Raw genomic sequence first — 19803 nt, forward strand, 5'->3', positions numbered from 1 at the left:
CCTCCTGTAAATATACGGGAAGGTGTCCGCCGGCCATAGAAATTAATGGGTCCGTAATTACCGATGAAATCTACAGTCGTGTGCCGGGGGCCTAAGAAGTCCTTGTCCTGTTCCTGCACTGGGGCCCCCTGCCGTCTGCGTGGCTCCTGCACTGGGGCCCCCTGCCGTCTGCGTGGCTCCTGCACTGGGGCCCCCTGCCGTCTGCGTGGCTCCTGCACTGGGGCCCCCTGCCGTCTGCGTGGCTCCTGCACTGGGGCCCCCTGCCGTCTGCGTGGCTCCTGCAGTGGTGGTTCTGTCGTCGCTATTTCCATGGACCAGACCTGGAGCGATCTTACAGTCCCAATCAGATGCAGTAAGATCCCTGATGATGCTCCGGCCGCTGTATACACGCTATATCTGGTGCGTACGCCTGTCGATTCATAGGGGGAAAATGACAAACCTATATACTGCGTGGTATTGGTGACTGCGCTTTTTAATATTGTTGATGCCGCAGCGTACAGGCATATAATGTATGCGGGTAAGATGCGCCGGCCATATGTCGGACTGATGGTCTTAGGGGCATCACAGGAATTTTCTGGCGTGTACCCCAAACGTGGTGCGATCCTCAGACGGCTGCATTTAGTGTCCGTATAATGGACCACGCGTCTCATGACCCAAACTAACCGCATAATATGGATGTATAATTAGACCCGTGGTCGGACTGGGATTTGCGCTTGTAATCTCGATGTCTGAATGAGGCCTAAGCTGCCCAATCAGTAATTTCTGTGAAAAACACACAAGCTGCGGAACCTGATAAAAATGAATGACGAGAGGTGAAGACGAAATACTTGGTTCCGTCCTAAGGCCACGATTGTAAAGGGTTAAAAAGAAAAAAAAGTTTCACGTGGCTACTGTCAGAGGTTGTCACTCACAGAAGGCGAACATAACAGTAATGGAGTCTATAATTTAGAGTGCTGCGGTGAACATCACCTAAATATTTTTAATGTGACGTAATATGAGCTGCTGTTCTCTGTTGTCAGTCTAATGGGGAGGAGGAGCGTGCCTGCAGTGACGTATACTACACGCACCACTACATGACACTTCCGGGTTCTGCGTTCCAAACCTCTCTTTCATGCATAGCCATGTGATCTCCAAAGTGAGGCTTTGACCGCAAACAATGTAGGACGTCATACACTGTTCTGCGTTGTGGTTGGTGGACTCGGCAGCGCGGGAAAGCAGTGGGCGGTGACATTCAGGCAGGACCGGGACAACGGAGATGGACGCTTCTGAGGTGGAATTTCTGGCGGAGAAGGAACTGGTGTCTATTATCCCCAACTTCAGCCTGGATAAGGTTTACCTCATCGGGGTAAGAGACACATTCCCCCTGTTACCGTCCACTGACAGAGGATAAGTTGTCCAGTGCTGTTTAAGTGTGGCGGAACTACCAGTAGAAGTTACAGTGACGGTATTAGTTAAAGCTGTCACCGCCTGTATAACGGTCATGTGGCTGGCGGTGATGTCCCCTCTTATATTATAACTGTCATATGGACGGCGGTGATGTCACGTGTTGTATATTATAATTGCTGTGATGTCACGTGTTGTATATTATAACTGTCATATGGACGGCGGTGATGTCATCTCCTGTATATTATAACTTATATTTGAGGTGACATCACTGGTGTCCATGACTATCCCTCTTGTATATTATAACTGTCATAATATACAAGAGGTGACATCGCTGTTCTCCATAATGTCATATACAGGGGGTGACGTCGCTTTTCTCCATGTGACGGTTATAATATGGAGGATGGTGATGTCACCTCCTTAGTTAATGAAAACCCAAAATTTAGTGTCTCAGAAAATGAGAATATTATATAAACCCAATTTCAGAAATGATTTTTAATACGGAAATGTCGTCCTGCTGAGAAGTCTGTCCAGTATCTGCCCTCAATACTTGGCCGGGGCTCCGACTCTGCATGAATTACTGCATCAATGCGGCGTGGCATGGGGGCGATCAGCCTGTGGCACTGCTGAGGTGTTATCAATGCGGCGTGGCATGGAGGCGATCAGCCTGTGGCACTGCTGAGGTGTTATCAATGCGGCGTGGCATGGAGGCGATCAGCCTGTGGCACTGCTGAGGTGTTATCAATGCGGCGTGGCATGGGGGCGATCAGACTGTGGCACTGCTGAGGTGTGATCAATGCGGCGTGTCATGGGGGTGATCAGCCTGTGGCACTGCTGAGGTGTGATCAATGCGGCGTGGCATGGGGGCAATCAGCCTGTGGCACTGCTGAGGTGTTATCAATGCGGCGTGGCATGGGGGCGATCAGCCTGTGGCACTGCTGAGGTGTTATCAATGCGGCGTGGCATGGGGGCGATCAGACTGTGGCACTGCTGAGGTGTTATCAATGCTGCGTGGCATGGGGCGATCAGCCTGTGGCACTGCTGAGGTGTTATCAATGCGGCGTGGCATGGAGGTGATCAGCCTGTGGCACTGCTGAGGTGTTATCAATGCTGCGTGGCATGGGGGTGATCAGCCTGTGGCACTGCTGAGGTGTGATCAATGCGGCGTGGCATGGGGGCGATCAGCCTGTGGCACTGCTGAGGTGTTATCAATGCGGCGTGGCATGGGGGCGATCAGCCTGTGGCACTGCTGAGGTGTGATCAATGCGGCGTGGCATGGGGGCGATCAGCCTGTGGCACTGCTGAGGTGTGATCAATGCGGCGTGGCATGGGGGCGATCAGCCTGTGGCACTGCTGAGGTGTGATCAATGCGGCGTGGCATGGGGGCGATCAGCCTGTGGCACTGCTGAGGTGTTATCAATGCGGCGTGGCATGGGGGCGATCAGCCTGTGGCACTGCTGAGGTGTGATCAATGCGGCGTGGCATGGGGGCGATCAGCCTGTGGCACTGCTGAGGTGTTATCAATGCGGCGTGGCATGGGGGCGATCAGCCTGTGGCACTGCTGAGGTGTTATCAATGCGGCGTGGCATGGGGGCGATCAGACTGTGGCACTGCTGAGGTGTTATCAATGCTGCGTGGCATGGGGCGATCAGCCTGTGGCACTGCTGAGGTGTTATCAATGCGGCGTGGCATGGGGGTGATCAGCCTGTGGCACTGCTGAGGTATTATGGAAGCCCCGGTTTCTTTGATATCGGCCTTCAGCTCGTCTGCATTGTTGGGTCTGGGGTCTCATCTTCCTCTTGACAATACCCTATTGATTATGGGGTTTAGGTCGGGCGAGTTTGCTGGCCAATCAGGCGCAGTGATCCTGTGGTTATTACACCAGGTATTGGTACATTTGGCAGTGTGGGCAGGTGCCAAGTCCTGCTGGAAAATGAAATCCTCATCTCCATAAAGCTGTCAGCAGAGGGAAGCATGAAGTGCTGGGAATGTCCTGCCAGACGACTGCGCTGATTACGGCATGGACGGCCACTGAGTGTCATCCGCGGGCTGTCAGCAATTCACGAACCGTTCACACATTGATTTCAATGAGCCCGGACCGTAAATGCGGCCAGTAAAGTGACTAGTCTTATTTTTTTGCAGTCCTGGCTTCCGCCCATTGTACGGAGTGTGCATGGGCCAATAGAAAAGAATGGGTCCTCAATTCATCCACATTTTTGCAGATAAATTGTGGATGCAAGAACACGTTCGTGTGCATGAGGCCTAAACCCGTATATACAGTGGGCGGTCCCTAACAGGTTAAGGCCCCATGCACACGACTGTAAAAAACGCCCATAATTACGGGCCCATAGACTTCTATTGGCCACGGGTACCTTCCTGTTTGCTCACGGGAAGATGCCCTGGCCGTTGAATAATATAGAACATGTCCTATTTCAGGCTGTATTTACGGCACGGGCAGGCCCATAGAAGTCTATGGGGCTCCCGTAATTACGGGTGGCTACGTGTGTGCACCTGTAATTACGGGAGCGTTGCTAGGCGACGTCAGAGGATTCCCCTGTCTGCAGGCTCATACCTGAGTTGAATTTTTTAATAATTAGAAACATTAGAAATCCATATTGTGAGCGCCGCGCATGGTACTCACTGTCCAGTGGTAGTCACTCTCCAGGGTGCTGAAAGAGTTAAACGATCAGTGCTGGATAGAGAAAAGGGGCTGCACTGATCGGCAGTAACTCTTTCAGCACGTAGGACAGTCAGTACCATGCGCGATGCTCACAATACAGATTTCTAATTTTTCCTTCAAAAACCTTCAAGAAAAAAAAGTTTATACTTACCCAGTACTCCCTGCTTCTTCCTCCAGTCCGGCCTCCTGGGATAATGTTTCATCCCATGTGACCGTTGCAGCGGTCAGATGGACTGCAGCGTCATCCAGGGATGTCGGACTGGATGTCAAAAGAGGGACGCGTCGCCAAGACAACGGCCGGGATACGTATGAACTTCTTTTTCTTTCTATCGTTGCGTTCTGCTGCGGAAACTACCCGAAAGGGCTGCCCCTTCTCTCTATCCAGCACTGATAGAGAGAACAGGCTGACGATCAGTGCTGGATAGAGAGAAGGGGCTGCCGATTAGTGCAGTGCAATATCTCTATACGTGTAAAGAGAAGCAGTGAAAACGGGTCCGTAAATACGGGAGGAATTAACCGGTGACTACGGACCCGTATTTAAAAATGTGTGACAACCCGTATTTACAGGACGAAAAAAATACGGTCGTGTGCATGGGGCCTAAGGCGATGTGTGGACCTAGTCTGAGCGTATAATTACACGGACCAGTAGCGTAGTATGCTGTGCGGATAGTGACTGTGTGTTTTACCACAATTTACCGCAGCTCTGCGATGCAATATCTACAGGTGTAACACATTGTTTGCACGCTTCACCTGTAAAGACCGCATGGCAAATCGACGTCAATGTGCAGCTTAAAGTGTGCGTTATTTCACGGTGCGGCCGCTCCTGGCCGGCGCTACTGCCCTCATATAGTGTCCATCCAAATACAATGATTAACAGATTGATTCGTTGGCTGAAGAGGGGAACTTGACTTCTATTTACTGGGGATTCTCTGTGTTTTGGAGGAATTTGCATTTACATACTGGTCTCCTGATGCCACAATGTTCTGAATATTCCACGAGTGTATTTGACCTATTTTTCTTTTTTTTCTCTAGGGTGATATAGGTCCCTTCAATCCCGGCCTCCCTGTGCAGGTGCCTCTATGGCTGGCCGTCAACCTGAAGCAACGGCAGAAATGTCGCATTGTTCCTCCTGAGTGGATGGATGTTGGTAAGAGAGACAACTCTGTACTTATGTGTATACTTAAAGGGGTGTTCCTAGGCTACACACCGGTGGCATGTCATACTATCAGGCTGCTGGGCCATACCATCAATGTCTGATATGCGGTGGTCCGGCCTCCAGGAAATCCCACTGATGTCTAGAATGAAAGCGTTGCAGCCTCTTTGGTGTTTTCTGTGACTCCGCGTCGGTCCTGTCCGTGCTCTGTGTCTGGTATTGCAACACGGCCCAGTTCAAGTGACTAGATCTGTGCTGCAGTCCGTACAGGGGGCCTGGGCAGGAGTGACGCTGTGTTGTAGGTGAAGCTGAAGTGGTAATACCAGAGATCGGGCCCCTCCAATCAGACATTGATGATATATTCTAGTGACATGTCTGCAGTATTGGAATACCCTTTGGTGGTTCACCTTTTTGTCTTCTGAGTCTGTGCCACTTTAGCTTTTAGCTAATTTCTTCTTGTTTCTAATGTACTTGTGTGTCTATGGGGTACGTTCAGCTACACGCTGTCAATTGAAAGATGACGTCCTAGCTAAAAGCAGTGAGCTCAGGAGACGCTTCATTCTAGAGGGGTCCCAGTTTATAGACCCCAAACAGTGTAGTTATCGGACCGAAAATATCTAAAGACCAAACGTAACTGTAAGGATTAGTAACGTTCCTATTATGTGTAGTATACAGTCGTTGCTCCAATCCTTTCTAGTGAAAATCCTCCCTGCGCAGACGTTCTTGGCTCTTTGAATATACATTGTCTTTGGTTTCTGCTGCTCGGCTGTGGGTGGTATAGATGTGAGATAAATGTAGATATCAAATATTTAAATACGTATATTTTTAAACCACAATTTTAGAAAAGCTGGAGGAAATCCGAGACCATGAACGGAGGGAGGAGACATTTACGCCAATGCCGAATCCCCATTACATGGAACTTACCAAATTATTGTTAAACCAGTAAGTACAATGCCTATAAAATCTGCATTGCAGTGTGGAATCAAAACTGACCAGAAAGTTTGTGTTTGTAATTCCTTTAATCCGCCATTCACTAAACCAGAAAATCTGATAATCCAGCTCTTTTAATCTAGAGGAAATTCCTCTGATTAAAAAACTAAGTGTTAGTAGTAGATCTTGTTGTAACTTTTTTGGAGGGGGTTTTAAAGGATCTGTAACTTTACTAAGTAGTTTTACATCCAGTCCTGTGACTGTAAGTTCAGACTATCTGATAGTTCAGCACCTTTATGGTTGTATTAATGCCGGAGTAAAGGCAATTTATTTAGATATCTTTCTGCACTAATTACTTTGATGTCTTTGCTCATTGGGTGGGTGGGTGGATGACATTCTCTGTGACGGTCCTTAGTAAATGGATAACGTTTATTTAGTATTGTACAGAGAATTGCTACTAAATCCAACACTCTATAACATAATAAAATCTGCAGCAGTGTCCTTGTATACAGCACATCACTTCTCACGCTCTGCAGTCTGAAGAAATACTTAAAGGGAAGGTGTCATGATTTATTTTATTTTTTTATTATATTGCTTTTAATAAAATATAAACAAAAATGTTATTTAAGGTGTTGTCACGTTCTAATTTTTAGTATGTATTAATTTGACTTTATGGGGGCTGCCATTTTTTTTTTCATCTCTGTATGTGTCGATTAACGACACATACAGAGATGGAATACGGCACATACAACCCCATAGAGAATGCGAACGGGAGCCGTTCCATTCTCAGAAGCGTACGCCGTCTGTGTGGGAACAGCCCACAACGCAGCTCGTTCTCAGAGCGAAATCCAGCGCAATTTTCATGTGGACCAGAAGCCGCTGCCGGACAGTAAGATGGCAACTTCCGGCCGCGGCTTCCGGCGATGTGTTCAGGCACAAGGAATAGGAGCGTAGACCAGCGGAGGCAGCGTCAGGTAATCTATGTTTGTGTATGTGATGTGTGTATTATGTGCGTGTATGTTCGTGTGATACTGTCTGCTGAGCACTGTATCTAATCCTCCTACACTGTGCAGTTGCTCAGAAAATGGCAGCACACAGTGTAGGAGGATTGAAGATTCAAACCCCTCCTTCTCCTGGCACTAGCCAGACGAAGGGAGGGGGGATTGTGTGAGGACACTAGAGAGAGTGTGTCCACCCCAAATTTGCAGCATAAATCAATGAGGTTGCTTTACCACATTGACCATGCTGCAATTTTGGGAACTGCTCCCTCTAGTGACCAGCACATGGAAATGTTATAAATTAGAATTAATTTATAATAATTCCTGACTTGTGAAAAAATTAAAACAATTTGTAATCACTCAAATACTAATTGTTTAACTGAAAAAAAATAATAATAATCTCTAGCGACACATTCCCTTTAAAGGTGTTGTCTGCTTTACAAAACCCATTTCTAAACACGGACTGCAGAATTAATAGGGAAGCCTCATCTATCGGTCAGAGAGCGGCTGCAAGGAACGTCTAATGTTCTGGAGGATCCTCACATCTCATTAAAAACAATGGGCTACCCATGTAATGTAGAAGTATGTAATACTTAATTCTTCCTGTGGTAGTGCTGCAGGGAATTTGATCACTTCCTGCCGGCTTTCGCAACAAATCACAGCTGATCGTTAGGGACTCCAGCAGCAGCACAATCTGTGATCTGTTTATCGCCGGTAGACAATTATAACAAAAATAATTGTCTAAAGTGGACAGTCCCTTAAACTTTAATACATTTTGAAGCTTTGGCAATGATGTTATGAGAATTGGTTGTTGTCTTAATGGATATTATAAAGGCCTTCATCAGAGCGTCCTTATCCAGTGCATGTAACCTGATTAGAGCCTTGTATGTTATCCACAACGTGTCTGCCATCATTGTCACATTAGTGTTCAGCATTGTGTTTGTTCTCCTTAGTGCCTCTGACAACATCCCAAAGGCTGATGAGATCAGGACGCTGGTTAAGGACACCTGGGACACTCGGATCGCTAAGCTCCGGTTGTCTGCTGACAGCTTTGTGCGGGAGCAGGAAGCCCATGCCAAGGTACAGACCGGGTCAGAACTGTGATTTGGGGGAGATTGTCCTCAGGTTCTTTGTTACTGCGATTTTATATGCGGAAAGTCACAAATGTAAATATTTAGTTAATGCTGGCGCTGCAGAGCGGTCACATTACGCAGCTGACACAATGAAAAGAGCAGAAGCTTTGAAAAACGACATGTGGATAAGAATATGTCCGCTCTGAGAAGCCGTGCTAATGCACAGATTTGCAGTCGAAGTGAATAATTCAATTTTGGGTATCGATAGACAACTGTGATTCTCTGAGCCTTTGTCCAACTTGGCTGAGTAATTCTGCGTCCGGCTTAGTCTCCGCTGATTAAACGCGTGTAATTGTCCACCTGCCTGTGCGCTCCCTGCTGTTACAAGTCTCTCTCTTCTCATTTGCCAGCTGGATAACTTGACGCTGATGGAAATTAACACCATTGGAACTTTTCTCACGGAGTCCTTAAACCACATGTACAAATTACGAACCAGCCTGCAGTACTCGGAGGATGGACAGTCCCAGGAATACTAACCCACCGCGCCAACACAATTAAAAAGGGGAATGTAATTAGCTTCTTGCTGAGGTCATTGTGACTTACTCTGATGTTCTCCATGCCAAAGCTTCATTCCCTGGCATATACCGATATCATCTGTGCTCCTGGCCCGCCGGCAGACAAGTGAGAGACGTTACTCTGCCCTGCTAGTGTGAAAGGAAAGCTATGCCTCCTGTGCTCTGCTCTCATAGCTTCAGGTGAGACTGAAATGTTCATGTTCTTCAGGCCAGTGTAGACGCAGTAAACCTCCTCTCACCAGAAACCAGCTCCATTTACAAGAATAAGGCCCTATTCAGATGACAGGGAAACTCGGTCGTGTGACGGAAGTTTTTTTTAACGGCCGTCACACAGCTGCATTGAAATCAATACATGTCTATGGGGCTATTCACACGGCCGTTTTTTAACAGACTATGTGAACGGAGTGGGAAAAAATAGGACATGGTCTATTTTTGCCTGTCTTCCCGATCCCTCAATAGATTTAAGTTTATGACGGATCTGTGAAAACGGGTCCCGCACAAGTGCAAATCGGCCATGAAAAACTGCAGATTTTCATGGCCGATTTGACACCTGGTCATCTGAATAAAGCCTAAGATTGAGGCCGCACAGAACGCCATTGTCTCAACCGAAAACTGCAACGGCTCTTCGGCGTGGTGTCTAATTGTTAGGTAAAACTACCGCTTACCTGCGAAATCGTGTCGCCACTTATGATTAGAACTTTTCTGGCTGCACAATTTTGCAGGTAATCAGCAGTTTTACCTGCAACACTGCGGTCATTAACAAGCGTTTAGTTAACTGCGCCGAGCAGTGTAACGGAACGTTTTTTGGTGACATCATGGCTGGGTCAATGCACTCCGTGTGGCCTTACCCTAACAGTGCTGCGTTATTAGGATATTGAACACAGACACATAAACTAGTGCTGGAATAAGGAGGCGGCAGCAGATCGTGAGCCCGGCCTGTACTTATATCCCCGTGTCAGACCGGCCTACCTGTCCACAAGTGTGAAATAAATGCTTGTTACTTCCCTCCGCTCCTCTCATGCTGGTGGATTCTTTTAAATTCATGAGTGTTTTACGGATGATTTTTTAAAGGAAATGATTGATTAACTCTCAACAAGTATTGGGGGCGCAGCTGTATTTGAATATGATGTGGGAGCTGCAGCTTTCTTCTCTATTGCTGGACGGTCATAACGTTGTCTACAAACTTCACAGACTCCAGACTTGAGGCCGGTATCTGGAGCCTCCATGATCGATCCTCTTGACGCCGACCTTTCATGTTAGTTACAACAGTGACAATTCTTTATGGTTGCGCTGCTGTCGATGTGAAAATACTTGAGGTAATGTTGTGGTTGATATCGTCTGGTCCGGGTGGAAAGTTTTCATCATTGTAGTGGACAGACAAGCTCTGCACCTGTAGCTTCTTGTATTCACTTCTACATGGGCATTACATAGTGTAGGATTTCTTTCCTTCATGAATGAGTGTTCAGATCATCCACATCGGAGCAACCTGGATGTTCATGTTAATGATATATGTGCACAGAAAACCCCTCTTGTTAAGCCTACATTTTATGGTGCATCACATTGGAATAAGACTTCACAGAGGAGCCTCCGTCACAGATTCCGTCAAAAATCCCAGACAAAATAGCGCAATGGTCAAATGACCTGAAAGCTGATGGATCCTATTCTAGTCAATGGGTTCCTTCAGGCGCCGTTGTTGTCCGTCAGATCTGGCGCTTCCTTTATTTTCGTTTTTTAGTTCCCTTGGTGGAAAAGTGGAACAGAAATAACAACGCAGATGTGAACAGAGGCTAAATGAATGCTGCCTCAAGGGGGGGGGGGGGGTTCACTAGTGAAAACCCAATTGACTATATCTGGATTGCGTCACTGTATGTGCAGAGCAGGTTTCATCCCATTTTCAGCTAAAAATCTGCAGAGTCAACTCCATTGAAATTGGGAAACTTTTCCCAAAAGGGATAGGATTATAGCGCTGACGGACGGTGCACTGAACATCTCAATTGTTCCACCACCTAAAGTGATGAGTAGAGAGAAGGAATATGGACAATCTCAATAAAAAACAGGGGACGCAGCAGATTGTGTTCACATTGAATTCCGGCCTCCTGTTCCCCTTGGAGGTTCTCTACTTGGCTTTATATGTTTTCCTAGAATCATCCGATATTCCATATCTGATCGAGCCTCGTTTATTCTGGATTAAAGGAATTTTAAAACGACCGTAAACATTAAAGTCGGCCGAACCCAGAATCGGGAAAAGATCTAATATGTATGGGGGTCTCCAGACTATTCCCCACCCACCCAATGGTAGATGCCAAATTCTTTGTTCCGGTAGGTCTCGTAGCGGATTATTCCCAATCTCCATTGAATCGGCCGCTGTTTTGAGTGTGTCGTTTGTCTCTGCCACGTTTGCAGGGTCAGTATTTTGATTTGATAATTATCCAGGGACTTTCACTCTCCACTATGGAGCTCAGATGCGGCAGATATGTCACCAGAGAAAAGCTGCAGCTTTTTTGCTATCGCTAGTTGTAAATGTCCCTCATTGAACTGGGATGGAATCTGGTGACCTGAAAAGCTGCTGTGACTGAGGACGATGATCTAGTAAAAAGCAAAGTCTTCTATTGCCAATCTAGACCGGAAACACACCAAATATTCTGTCAAGCGTACCAGGGATTATGGGCTATTGGGAGTAAAAAAAGGCTTATATGGCAGATTTCCTGTTTGGTAACATCGCAGATCAACCATATAGCATGTCAATCGGCTTTTGCTTAGCTCCATTTACATGAAACAATGGTCCCAATGTATTTGGGTGTTTATTACGATTGTTCAACCTCATACCGTTGCATTTTGTTGGCAGCACGTACCCTGTTTACCGACCGTTTTTTTGGCCGCATAAAGGATGTGAATGGCTGATCGCTGCCCAGGGCAATGGTTGGGATCAAGCGTTCGTATGCCTGATCTTTGGCCTGTGTAAAAGGGCCTTTAAATAGACTCTCTAAATACTCTTTGCTTTTTGAAAATTTCCAAAAGTTATTTTGCCAGAAAACACAACCTAAAAATTTAAATCTCACATAAGCCCAGAAGGCCGGGTTTTCACATTGCAGACAAAATGCGTTGTTTGCCGCAATTTGCAGCAAAACAACACAATATTGCAAGAATCTCCGCCAAAAAAAAACACATTTTGACCACAACGTATAAACCCAGCCTAAGAAATCTATTGGGCTATGAAATGACAGGAGCTTGGGCTGTGCCCCCTCTAGTGGTGCATGTCTACAATTGCGGGTTTCACAATTCATTTGTAATTTTTTGTAAAATGGAATTGAATGAGATTGTATTAAATGTTCACCTAATGCTGCTGAAGACTAGGCATGTTTGTAGGGCATGCTGTGCTATTTAGGAGTATACCCTAACTGTTATAGACTTGCAGCATTTTTTTTTAGTTAGGAAAACTGCATAAAAAAACATGACCATGGAACTGCAATTCAATTCTTTTTTTTTTTTTTTTTTTTTTTAATAATTTTGTATCACAACTGTCTATCCAAAGTTGTTTTGGCAAGGTAAAAATGTTTTGATGGCTTAGTCACAGATGTTTCTTTAGTTGTAGTCGATGTTTAAATGCTATGGACACCTTTTGACATGGGTAAAATAATTTTAGAATATCGGTATTGGTTCAGAGTGCACAAGACCTATAGGAGGTGCACGAATAGGGTCCCAACCCAATCGTATGTAGAGAAGTATTCGGCACACAGACAAATATGATTCAAAACTTCTTTCGTTTTATTTGTATTGTATTCAAATGCCATGGGCGGAGTGCAACGTTTCGGTCCAATAAGACCTTCGTCAGGCACTAAAGGGGTACAAAAATGTTTACACATAAATATCTAGGCATCATTTTGGTACAATATATGTATCATCTCTTATAACACAAAATAATAATGCTACATTGGAAAGAGAAAAAAATAGTAAATAGAAAAATAAAGATAAAATAAAGATAAATTTAAGACAAGAACAGAATATGCACAACACATACATGATTCATACTTCATCAATATCTATGCATATTAGGATTACATTTGATGTAAAAAAGATATAAACAATCAAAAGTATGTGCATGTGTATGCCAGACGGAAGACATCATATCCGTGGCACCATATCCAAGGCTCCAAATATAGTACAAGCAAAAATCGTATAAAGAAATACATCTGGGTATATTTGTAGTGTAACAGCAATAATCCAAACGATGTCCGCAACTTCTGTGGCTGGAAACAGAGTTGTGGAGTACATAGTGCACGAATATAGTGCAAAGATGCAAGTTTTCCTGTAGATGCTCCCTCAATCTGGTACCCATGCTCAGAAAAATAACTTAAAAAATCATTGCGTGAGAGATAATCAGTATAAACATGATGCACCACATAATATAAAGTAAATAGTTATGCTTGTTAATGTACTGGCCGTATTAACATACTATAGAGAGCCTGTACGGCTCGAGGAGACTGTCCCATTGATGCTATCTAGTCAGATGTTGTTTAACATAAACATTTCTTGTCCTAATTGCATAATGGCTGTCCTGTTCAGTGTGCACGTTGTATCTGATGCATGATGGTGGCAGGAGGCAGGTAGTAAAACATTGCAATGACCTTACCTGGAACCCTGTTGGCGTGGATGTATCCTGTTGATGAGCACTGCTGTTCGTATCGCGGCTTACCGCTCGTTTTTGGCGCTAACTGCAATGATTATTCTTGCAGTTTAAATGTCCTGTGTCTGGGGCGGGTCATGGGAGGTTCCCTATGCACGTGATTGGCCGCTCGTAACTTAGTGGGCGTGTCTGAGTGTGTGATTGGCTGCACACTACTCAGAGGGAGTTGCCATGACACATGGGAGGTTCCCTATGCACGTGATTGGCCGCTCGTAACTAAGTGGGCGTGTCTGAGTGTGTGTTCGGCTGCACACTACTCAGAGGGAATTGCCATGACACAGGGGTGTGTCGTGTGACGCCGTTGTAAGGGGCGGTGTTTTCACTCCCATGTTAGATATTTATCGCCGATCAGATGTAGTTAGGGCTATTGGATTTAGCAGTAATAGCATATGTTTGGGCGATATACAGTCTCTTGATCCTGAATGAGCACCAATTACTGCTTCTGTTATTAAGAATATGTTACTGGTAGCTGACCATATTTACTGTAGGTTATTAACACTACATATAGCGCCGTTGTGGGAGTGTGCCTAACTACAGGCAATGTGCTCCCTTAGATCAGGCTCTCAGGTTGAATAACGCCAATTCACATGGACTAAGAGGGACAGATAGAGTAACATGAAGGCGGATACGACTGGTCTGTATATGGGTAGTGGTACTGGATATAATAATGTAGATGCAGCTGGGGTATACTGTATGATATTATAAATCTGTATAAACAATATATTGCTGAAAAAAATGTGTTACCACTACGTATTATATAGTTGACTAGAATACTCAATCCTAAACTCAGTATTTTCAAGGATACCGTAGTCGGGAAGGACCGGATGAAGATGTGTGGTATACATATGTCAAATCAGCGTGTCTGTTATGGAATAAAAAGAGGCATTTGTTATTATGGATATCATACTCAGATCAACGGAACATTGGATACTATAGGAAACTACTAACTTCGTATTCCCTATTTAAACCTCGAGGTTCTAATGTCTGCAATCTGTGGATCCAATAGGCCTCCCTGCGTTTTAGTGTCCTAATCCTATCCCCGCCTCTCCTAGGTGCCGGTATGTGTTCTATCACCTGGAATTGTAATTGCGAAACGTTATGTGATCTCAATAAAAAATGTGCGGGGATCGGTAGTAAGGTTTTATTGCAGCGTATAGTACTCTTATGCTGACCGATTCTGTCTCGTATGCGCTGTGTCGTTTCGCCAACATATGCTAGCCCACATGGGCATTTTATCATGTAAATGACAAAATTAGTGTTACAGGTGAAAAATTCCTTCACCGGTATACGTTCACCTGTCTGGGGGTGTTGTAGCGTATTACCCTTGATCACATTGGAGCATTGCATGCAAGATCGGCATGGGAAGGTCCCTTGTTTAGGGGTGTTCAGAAAGGTTTGCCTTAAGGGTCTTTTGGCTGAGCCAACATCTGCTTTGACTAACTTGTCCCTTAGGTTATGTGGTCTCTTTGAACATGGGAGAAATGGTGTTTTGAATTCTGTGACCTTAGGGTATGCTTCTTTGAGTAATGGCCAGTGCTTCCTAATTATATGGTGAACCCTATATGCACAAGGGTGGTATGTATGTACGAATGGTATACATTTGGGTCTGGTATTACTCCTAGTAGTGTCCATGTTTTGTTGTGCCTCCAATAATGTACACATGGGATAGCCTCTCTCCCTGAATTTTTGTGTCATATTGGTTGTTCTTATGGTTCTATTTTCGGTGTCGTCAACTATCCTCGCAACCCTTTTAAACTGGGATCTCGGTAGAGATTTTTTGGTCGCTATCGGGTGACAGCTGTCATAATGTAGTAGCCCATTCCTGTCTGTTTCCTTCGTAAATAGGTCTGTACTGAGGTGGCCCCTATTGTCCATAATGACCATGGTGTCCAGGAAGCTGATCCTAGACACATGATGGTTAAGTGTGAATTTAAGTTCTGGCCAGATGCTGTTGAGATACTCCACAAATTCTATAAGTGACTCCTGTGTACCTTTCCATATGCAAAATATATCGTCGATATATCTTTTCCAAAGTAATATCCCTTCCCTGAATGTAGTAGTGGGATAGACATAATTCTCCTCAAAGTGGGCCATAAAACAATTGGCATATGGTGGTGCCACGTTAGACCCCATTGCCGTGCCCCTCTGTTGAATATAGTATATATCCTCAAAGAGGAAGTAGTTATCGGTTAAAATGATAGTAAGGAGATCCAGACAAAGGTCTATAATTCTACCATCTTTACCCTCTTTGGTGAGTATTTCTTCTACTGCTCTAAGTCCTTTTTCGTGTTTGATGGAGGTGTAAAGGCTACATACATCCAGGGTCACTAGAATCACATTCTGAGGTAGCTCATCCAGAGTACGGATGGTTTCTAGGAAGTTAGATGTGTCTAATAAGAAAGATCTCGTGTTTTTGACCAAGGGGGTGAGTACTTTCTCCACAAACTTGGACAATGGTGTAAAGATGGAGTCTGTGGAGGCCACTATGGGACGGCCTGGGGGGTTATCAAGCCCCTTATGTATCTTGGGCAGTGTGTAAAAAACGGGTGTGACTGGATATCTATTAGTCAGATAGGATACTGTATCCTGGTCAATTGTACCTAGGGTCATATGCTTTTTAAGGACCTCCTGGATCTTTATTGCAATCCTATTGGTGGGGTCCTGGTCAATAGGTAGATAGACAGAGGTGTCACTCAGTTGCCTGTGTATTTCCCTAAAGTAAGTGGACCTATCCATAATCACTATTGCTCCCCCCTTATCTGCTGGTTTGATAATCAAGTCTTTATCCCCAGTGAGTGAAGACAAGGCTTGTCTGTCCAGACTACTTAGATTGGCCTGGCATTTAAATTGGCCAAGTTACTTCTCCTCCAAAAAGGCCTGTCCTTCTGCCCCTCGTATAGATACGATTTGTTCCAGCTCGATATGGACCTCAATCGTTTCTTTAGATCCCTACGCCTTCGGGTATACTTCTCCAATATGGAGGAGTCCCAAAGGAACGAAGGGACAACAATTAATTCTAGTGAGAGTCCTACTGTGACCTCCCGAGACTTTGGACTTAGAAACAAGAGTTTCTTCAACCCTCCAAAAAACTCACCGGCCTTGGAGACATTCATTAATCTGGTCCACAGAGATGTGGACAGATTTAACCACGACTTCAGATTGGGCCAATTTAAATGCCAGGCCAATCTAAGTAGTCTGGACAGACAAGCCTTGTCTTCACTCACTGGGGATAAAGACTTGATTATCAAACCAGCAGATAAGGGGGGAGCAATAGTGATTATGGATAGGTCCACTTACTTTAGGGAAATACACAGGCAACTGAGTGACACCTCTGTCTATCTACCTATTGACCAGGACCCCACCAATAGGATTGCAATAAAGATCCAGGAGGTCCTTAAAAAGCATATGACCCTAGGTACAATTGACCAGGATACAGTATCCTATCTGACTAATAGATATCCAGTCACACCCATTTTTTACACACTGCCCAAGATACATAAGGGGCTTGATAACCCCCCAGGCCGTCCCATAGTGGCCTCCACAGACTCCATCTTTACACCATTGTCCAAGTTTGTGGAGAAAGTACTCACCCCCTTGGTCAAAAACACGAGATCTTTCTTATTAGACACATCTAACTTCCTAGAAACCATCCGTACTCTGGATGAGCTACCTCAGAATGTGATTCTAGTGACCCTGGATGTATGTAGCCTTTACACCTCCATCAAACACGAAAAAGGACTTAGAGCAGTAGAAGAAATACTCACCAAAGAGGGTAAAGATGGTAGAATTATAGACCTTTGTCTGGATCTCCTTACTATCATTTTAACCGATAACTACTTCCTCTTTGAGGATATATACTATATTCAACAGAGGGGCACGGCAATGGGGTCTAACGTGGCACCACCATATGCCAATTGTTTTATGGCCCACTTTGAGGAGAATTATGTCTATCCCACTACTACATTCAGGGAAGGGATATTACTTTGGAAAAGATATATCGACGATATATTTTGCATATGGAAAGGTACACAGGAGTCACTTATAGAATTTGTGGAGTATCTCAACAGCATCTGGCCAGAACTTAAATTCACACTTAACCATCATGTGTCTAGGATCAGCTTCCTGGACACCATGGTCATTATGGACAATAGGGGCCACCTCAGTACAGACCTATTTACGAAGGAAACAGACAGGAATGGGCTACTACATTATGACAGCTGTCACCCGATAGCGACCAAAAAATCTCTACCGAGATCCCAGTTTAAAAGGGTTGCGAGGATAGTTGACGACACCGAAAATAGAACCATAAGAACAACCAATATGACACAAAAATTCAGGGAGAGAGGCTATCCCATGTGTACATTATTGGAGGCACAACAAAACATGGACACTACTAGGAGTAATACCAGACCCAAATGTATACCATTCGTACATACATACCACCCTTGTGCATATAGGGTTCACCATATAATTAGGAAGCACTGGCCATTACTCAAAGAAGCATACCCTAAGGTCACAGAATTCAAAACACCATTTCTCCCATGTTCAAAGAGACCACATAACCTAAGGGACAAGTTAGTCAAAGCAGATGTTGGCTCAGCCAAAAGACCCTTAAGGCAAACCTTTCTGAACACCCCTAAACAAGGGACCTTCCCATGCCGATCTTGCATGCAATGCTCCAATGTGATCAAGGGTAATACGCTACAACACCCCCAGACAGGTGAACGTATACCGGTGAAGGAATTTTTCACCTGTAACACTAATTTTGTCATTTACATGATAAAATGCCCATGTGGGCTAGCATATGTTGGCGAAACGACACAGCGCATACGAGACAGAATCGGTCAGCATAAGAGTACTATACGCTGCAATAAAACCTTACTACCGATCCCCGCACATTTTTTATTGAGATCACATAACGTTTCGCAATTACAATTCCAGGTGATAGAACACATACCGGCACCTAGGAGAGGCGGGGATAGGATTAGGACACTAAAACGCAGGGAGGCCTATTGGATCCACAGATTGCAGACATTAGAACCTCGAGGTTTAAATAGGGAATACGAAGTTAGTAGTTTCCTATAGTATCCAATGTTCCGTTGATCTGAGTATGATATCCATAATAACAAATGCCTCTTTTTATTCCATAACAGACACGCTGATTTGACATATGTATACCACACATCTTCATCCGGTCCTTCCCGACTACGGTATCCTTGAAAATACTGAGTTTAGGATTGAGTATTCTAGTCAACTATATAATACGTAGTGGTAACACATTTTTTTCAGCAATATATTGTTTATACAGATTTATAATATCATACAGTATACCCCAGCTGCATCTACATTATTATATCCAGTACCACTACCCATATACAGACCAGTCGTATCCGCCTTCATGTTACTCTATCTGTCCCTCTTAGTCCATGTGAATTGGCGTTATTCAACCTGAGAGCCTGATCTAAGGGAGCACATTGCCTGTAGTTAGGCACACTCCCACAACGGCGCTATATGTAGTGTTAATAACCTACAGTAAATATGGTCAGCTACCAGTAACATATTCTTAATAACAGAAGCAGTAATTGGTGCTCATTCAGGATCAAGAGACTGTATATCGCCCAAACATATGCTATTACTGCTAAATCCAATAGCCCTAACTACATCTGATCGGCGATAAATATCTAACATGGGAGTGAAAACACCGCCCCTTACAACGGCGTCACACGACACACCCCTGTGTCATGGCAATTCCCTCTGAGTAGTGTGCAGCCGAACACACACTCAGACACGCCCACTTAGTTACGAGCGGCCAATCACGTGCATAGGGAACCTCCCATGTGTCATGGCAACTCCCTCTGAGTAGTGTGCAGCCAATCACACACTCAGACACGCCCACTAAGTTACGAGCGGCCAATCACGTGCATAGGGAACCTCCCATGACCCGCCCCAGACACAGGACATTTAAACTGCAAGAATAATCATTGCAGTTAGCGCCAAAAACGAGCGGTAAGCCGCGATACGAACAGCAGTGCTCATCAACAGGATACATCCACGCCAACAGGGTTCCAGGTAAGGTCATTGCAATGTTTTACTACCTGCCTCCTGCCACCATCATGCATCAGATACAACGTGCACACTGAACAGGACAGCCATTATGCAATTAGGACAAGAAATGTTTATGTTAAACAACATCTGACTAGATAGCATCAATGGGACAGTCTCCTCGAGCCGTACAGGCTCTCTATAGTATGTTAATACGGCCAGTACATTAACAAGCATAACTATTTACTTTATATTATGTGGTGCATCATGTTTATACTGATTATC

General features: G+C 44.9%; 1 protein-coding gene across 6 annotated transcripts in view; it reads left to right on the top strand.

Moving 5' to 3' along the window:
* Window positions 1-1103: 1103 nt before the first annotated feature.
* The window catches only part of GINS2 (GINS complex subunit 2), a 199062-nt gene continuing 180362 nt past the window's right edge, over window positions 1104-19803 (top strand). For 5 of the 6 annotated variants that reach the window (XR_012850622.1, XR_012850625.1, XR_012850623.1 and 2 more), the window contains exons 1-4: window positions 1104-1345; window positions 5096-5210; window positions 6059-6158; window positions 8098-8224. Coding sequence is in view for 2 of the 6 variants with exons in the window: in XM_075838312.1 (XP_075694427.1) it covers window positions 1256-1345; window positions 5096-5210; window positions 6059-6158; window positions 8098-8224 (432 nt within the window). In the remaining 4 variants the exon portion in view is untranslated. Of the gene's footprint in view, window positions 1346-5095; window positions 5211-6058; window positions 6159-8097; window positions 8225-8627; window positions 8794-19803 lie in introns of those variants that run through there. The other variant, XM_075838311.1, reaches the window with a different exon arrangement.

Source organism: Rhinoderma darwinii, chromosome 9, assembly GCF_050947455.1.
Source record: "Rhinoderma darwinii isolate aRhiDar2 chromosome 9, aRhiDar2.hap1, whole genome shotgun sequence".
NCBI classification, from domain to species: domain Eukaryota; kingdom Metazoa; phylum Chordata; class Amphibia; order Anura; family Rhinodermatidae; genus Rhinoderma; species Rhinoderma darwinii.